The sequence below is a fragment of the Lipotes vexillifer genome, unplaced genomic scaffold (genome assembly GCF_000442215.2).
Source record: "Lipotes vexillifer unplaced genomic scaffold, Lipotes_vexillifer_v1.1 scaffold433, whole genome shotgun sequence".
Classification (NCBI taxonomy): Eukaryota; Metazoa; Chordata; class Mammalia; order Artiodactyla; family Lipotidae; genus Lipotes; species Lipotes vexillifer.
The window spans coordinates 106971-112764 of record NW_006774285.1 but is presented as its reverse complement, the minus strand read 5'-3'; the positions used below and the strand labels follow the sequence as shown (position 1 = coordinate 112764).

Below are 5794 nucleotides of genomic sequence, written 5' to 3'. Positions count from 1 at the left end.
GAGTCAGTAGACCCCTTGAACTCTGCTCATGGATCCCAATTTTAAGAATCCTGACTTATACCAGTAAATAAGGAGAATAAAAATCTAGTTTACCTGTATAAAAATAATTCAACTATGGTTAGACAAATAACTTATATTTCCATACCATGTGGTACAGTACCTACTTTGTCTATGTCAGATTGACTTTGCTATAAGTTTGATTTGGTATAAAACTAAACTGCTGGTACAGGCTCCACCTTTATCATTTGCTGTTCATGTGGCACAGTGTTGCCTATTCACAACTTTAAAAGAAAAAATGAGAGTGGCTTTTTCTTAAAAGCTAATATTCTGCCTCCATGGTTTCACCTGTTGAAATAATTATTTCCCAGATTGGCAACTGTGTGCTCTTATAGAATAAATTGGTAGGTGAGAGGTCGTGAAGCAGAGGGGAAGGTGTTCAGGCTTCAAAAGACTGGGCTGGAATCTCAGCTCCTTCACCACTTACTAGAGTTCAACCTCCAAGCTCTGGCCTTCAATAACTTCATTGATTAAATGAGAATAACAAATACCTACTTAAGGGGTTTCTAGGAGGATTAGGGACAATACAAACAAAGCACCCAGGCTGTATCAGATCTTAAATAAATAGGGCTATTGTTACCGTGAGTCCTTAGTGTTACACAACAGCAGCTTTGTTGCTTAGGGCTCCCAATGCCATATAATGAAACTGGCATGAGATTCTTGAGTTCAGGGGACAATTGCCTACTCTGTTGAGGAAGCAGCAAATGTCAAAGGCTGAAAATTGTTGACATCCTCAAGGTGTCAGGGAGCTAGACTCAAGGTTATGGTGTGTCCTGCCTTTGGCAGTCCAGTGAAGCACATCTTCATAATGGCATTTTGTTGACTTTTCCCAAGACCAGTGAGGTATCTAAGGTGGCTTAAAAATCCGGAAATAACACACGCAGGGGAAAACCCAGTGCAATAATGACATCTTTTCCTTCCTTACTGTTAGCTTCCTTGTTTCTTCTTTCTCTGGTTCAGTGAATGCCAACACAAGGATTAATAAATCTTGACACTTTTTTTGTCTTCTTCCAAGAATATATTTTCATGTCTGGGTAACCGTCATCACCTCCCCTGACTCCTTTGGGAAGAATGGGTGCATTCTGTGAGTCACCTCCACCGATTAGGAGGCCAAAGTTTCCCAGGATTCAGTGGAAGGCTGTGTCGTGTGGTGGAAAAAGTAGTAGCTGAGAACTCAGGACGCTTGGGTTTGGTGTCCATCACCATTTCTGTCTGAATCTGTATAAAAGGGGCCTATAGCGCTGCTTTAGTTTCCTCATTTGTAAAAGTGCATCAAGTCTGGCCTTGGGCGTGAGCGAGCTTCGTTCCCACTCAGGATCAGCAGCAGCCCCGCACGAGCCCCAGACCAAGCGTGCGCCCGCACCAACTGGCCTGCGCCTGCAATGGGCGGGGCTCTGCCGCGCCGCGTAGGGAACCGGCCCTCCTCCCTAACCCAGCGTTTCCGTTGCCGGGGGAACTGGGGCGGCGCGCTTTCCGGCGCAGTCGTGCGCAGCGCAGCTGTCATGGCGGAGACCGTGTGGAGCACTGATACCGGAGAGGCCGTGTATCGCTCTTGGGACCCCGTACGCAACCTCCGCCTCCGGTAGTCGCATCACCCCAGAGCCCCGTGCTTTTATGCTGTCAGATAATTAGAGCCTGAACTTCACTTCTTGTTTGCTGGGACCCTCACTTGCGTTTGCAGTCCTGACCACTGTCACCTCGTCACTCCGCGTCTCCCTCACTACCCGGCACCCTCTTCACTCACAACTTCCAGACCCACCCTTTGAGGACCCTGCCCCTCCCAAGTTTCTCGAGGCCCTGTGTCTCCAGTACACTCTCCCATCGTCTTCTCCTTAGGTCCCCGTGCCCCACTCACATCCCCTCTGTCGCCTACACCCCGCCACATTCTTGGTAGCCGTACCCTCTTCTGAGTTTTGTTTCCCCATCTTTGCTCTGCGTTCATCTCCTGGTTGAGTGTTTCGTAACGAGTATTTTGGGCTTCTCTTTTCCTGGCAGAGTCCACCTGCAAAGAATCACATCAAGCAGCTACCTCCATTACCAGCCTGCTGCCCAGCCCGGGAAGGACCTCATAGACTTGGCCACTTTTAGACCTCACCCATCCACCAGTGGGTGAATGGTGGTGATGTGACCGCTTGGGAATCTGGGGAAGGGCCTAGGGCGGAGGTTACCTCTTAAGACAGAGTAGTCCCAGGTCTATAGTCTGAGAAAAGGTATAGAGAGGATGGGTTTATTGTCCAAGGTCACAGGGCTGGTAAATGTTGAAGCCAGGATTTGATCCCAGGCAATTTTAACTACTACATTATGTTGTGTAAAATTGAATAAGGCTTGATTCCTGCCGTCAAGATGCTGATCCGAATTGTGGTCAAATGTAGGGCTGGTAAATGTTGAAGCCAGGATTTGATCCCAGGCAATTTTAACTACTACATTATGTTGTGTAAAATTGAATAAGGCTTGATTCCTGCCGTCAAGATGCTGATCCGGATTGTGGTTGAATGAAGGGAAATAGAAAATACCATACTTTAGATATGTTATAAATTTGCCTGTCAACCTAAATACCATTTGTGGCATTTTTTTCCTAAGAGAAAATATCACTCCAAGCTTGAAACATACAACTAAACACTTTTTAAAACCGCTTAAAAATTGGGGTCTGCTTGGAAAATGTACATATTAACACCATCTGTGTTCTAGCAGTTTTCCTTATCTGGGAAGCCAGAAAAGTGAGGAAGAGAGGACAGTGTGTTTGCGTTAGGTCACTGGTCTCTCTGCTTTTGTTGTTTCTGTTCAAAAATATTTCTGGGCAAGAGTGTGAGCTGGCAGGTTGTGAAGCATGTGTCTTTGAAAAAGGCATACTCAGCTAGGAGTGTGTGTATTAGATTTGGTTCTTTTAAAAAAAAAATCAGTTGTATGTCTTTCCTTTTCTCTCCTGACACTTGGTCTCTTAAGGTTATATAGTGTTTGTGATTCTAGATATATGGCTTCAGGAATAGTGAAGATAAAAATGCCAGAGTTCCTGTCTAGCAAATGTAGGCAGTTGGGATTGAGGAAGAGCTATTCAGCCTATATCTAATAAATTTCAGCTCTTGACACTGAATTAGATCAAATAATTCCTGGAAGGCATGACTTCCTTTTATTCAAATCAGAGTAGTGATTAAGACTTCTTGGGTCCTAATCTTGGCTTCTACACATATCCACAGCCTCTATAGAGTAAGTCTAGAGTGAGTGCTTCATAGATCAGTGAACTCCAACTAATTTTGTGGCAAATATAAGAGCAGGGACTTTGGTTCTAACCAACCACAGAGCAAGAAGTGGTGCTAGTTTGGCTCAAACATTTGACTCACTCTGTTGTCTTTGGAGGTGGACACCGCCCGGAGGGAGATGATGAGGAGGAGGTTGTGATTGGGTGGCAAGAGAAGCTCTTCAGCCAGGTGAGCCAGTGTCCCTTGTCTGCTCAGTCTGCCTCCCCCTGGTCCACCTCCACCTGACTAGTCACAGGGAAGGATTCTTGATACATATTGCTAAACTGATTTCCAGAAAGCTTATAACAGTTTATACTTTCTACTGTTGTGCTTATGGGGTCAATGGAATATAGTGCCTGCCACTACCCAGTTTTATAATCCTGGGTAAGACACTTTTCATCTCTGGGCCGCATACCAAAACAGCAGAATTACTGTTTTGGTATGTCAGTTCTGTAGTAGCAGAATTGAATTAGACTATCACTGTGGTTCCTTTTAGCTCTGACATTCGTTGGCTCTCCTGTCCTCCATTAGTTTAGATAAACGACAGTTGGCTCTGAGAACGTGTCAGGTTGCATCAGCTCTATAGAACTAATTTGACCAAACTGTTATAGGAGCAAACTTTGACATATTCTCGGCAGAACTTTGTTTCCTTGTAACCTCAGTTTGAAGTAGATCTGTACCAAAATGAAGCAGCCTGTCAGAGCCCTTTGGATCGTCAGTACCGCCAGGAGATTCTGAAGCTGGAGGATTTGCATGGCAGGAAGAACCGACGAATCTTTACCTACACTGACTCTGACAGACACACCAGTTTGGAGGAGGTAGCCTTCTTTCTCAAGCACCGTAGCTCCCTTCACCTTTGTCTCCCCTAGCTTTCCGGCCTCTCTGTGTGTTAACTCAGAAGCCTGTTAAGGGGATACAGAGCTTCTGGCAGCCAAGCTGGAGTAGCTGGGCACAGTCTGCGGGTGGTGTGGCTGCCGCTCCTGGCTCCATCTGCTGGAGGGCCTGGGGGAGCCGGCAGTGTCTCTAAGGATAGGCTTGCAGCCTGCACACTGGGAGAAGCAGCCACTGGGTTTGACTTCCTCCGTGCATCATGAGATCAGACAGGTGGATGGAGTCTAGAAGCATCTAGATAAAATTCATCATGTATTCAGCCAAAACTGAATATAGGGGTTTGAAGAAGAATTCAGTACTGCGTGGGGAGTGGCTTATATCCTCAGTTTGCCTATGACAGCATGTACCCTCGTGGAGGTTTTTTTTTACACTTTCTTCTGCATATTCTGTCTTCTTAGGGAGATTTTAAACTCCTTGAGGGAGGGGAGTGCCTATGTTATCTGATTTTTGTCTATGACCTTGTAGATCTCTGCAAGGAGCCAGGTGTTAAGTGAATGTTTTTGAAAGGTTGATGCTTATATCAGGAAAGCTGTGGGTTGGTAGCATATAAAATTGGGGTTTTCTGTTTTGGTAAACAAAAGAAAATTACAGATAGTGTTCAGTTACACATGGGAGGGTTTTCCACAGAATACTTGTGTAACACTTCACATCTTCCAACCACCTAGTGATGTCAACATCTACCAGGCAGACTCACCCAACTTTTTGTTGGTATGTGTTTAGAGATTGCAGGCTCATTTTAAGATTAGCATAAATAAACTCATTTCTCAAGGATAATGTGCTGCTGCCACCTTCGGGCAAACCAAGGCTTGGTTGGGCTCTTCCTTGGGCTGTTTGTGCCACTGTGCCCGCCGTCAGCGTGATTGTGAGGTGGCTGTGCGCTGAGGTTCAGGTTCTGTGTGAAGTTTCAGAAGGAAGACTTCCCTCCAGGTCCTTGGTCCCACATGGCCCTGAGCAGGCTTACACTGGGCTGCTCTGTTTTCCCAGCACTGTCAGAAAATGACGACCGCAGCCAGCGAAATGCCGTCATTCTTGGTCGAGCGAATGGCAAATGTCAGGCGGCGACGGCAGGACAGGCGAGGGATGTGAGTGCAAGTGTGTACAGGGCCGTGGCGGCCTCTGTGGTCCGTCCATGCCTGTGTTCCCGGTATGCCCACCAACTCGAGCGTCCCATCGTGCAGCGGGCCTCCACCTTCGTGTGCTCCCCTGAGCTCCTCCTCCAGGCTGTTCGGGGGGTGCCAGGGAAGTGACCCTTCCTGTGGTGTCTCCCAGGGAGGGTGGCATCCTTAAGTCACGAATCGTCACCTGGGAGCCCTCAGAAGAGTTCATCCGGAACAGCCATGTCATCAACACCCCTCTTCAGACAATGTACATCATGGCAGACCTGGGTCCCTATGGAAAGTGAGTGAAGCTTCTTACTGCCCAGCTCAGACCTTCATTCTCTTCTCCTGTCACTAACCATCACTCTCCTGTTGCAGTCATCCCAGGTATATGGGAGGGAGGGATTTTTTCCTTCTTCTGTTTCTTTGGAAGAGAGTATTTTACCATGACAGTTCTCACTCCAGCCTCTGTCCTCTCCCCTGATGTGTGCTGAACACCTCTTCCTCTTTCCC

General features: G+C 46.9%; 1 protein-coding gene across 1 annotated transcript in view; it reads left to right on the top strand.

Moving 5' to 3' along the window:
* Window positions 1–1547: 1547 nt before the first annotated feature.
* The window catches only part of MKS1 (MKS transition zone complex subunit 1), a 10846-nt gene continuing 6599 nt past the window's right edge, over window positions 1548–5794 (top strand). Inside the window, 6 exon segments of the mRNA XM_007449051.1 lie at window positions 1548–1639; window positions 2053–2162; window positions 3412–3482; window positions 3956–4111; window positions 5169–5266; window positions 5454–5582. Of these exon segments, the coding sequence (XP_007449113.1) occupies window positions 1560–1639; window positions 2053–2162; window positions 3412–3482; window positions 3956–4111; window positions 5169–5266; window positions 5454–5582 (644 nt within the window). The 5' untranslated portion in view covers window positions 1548–1559.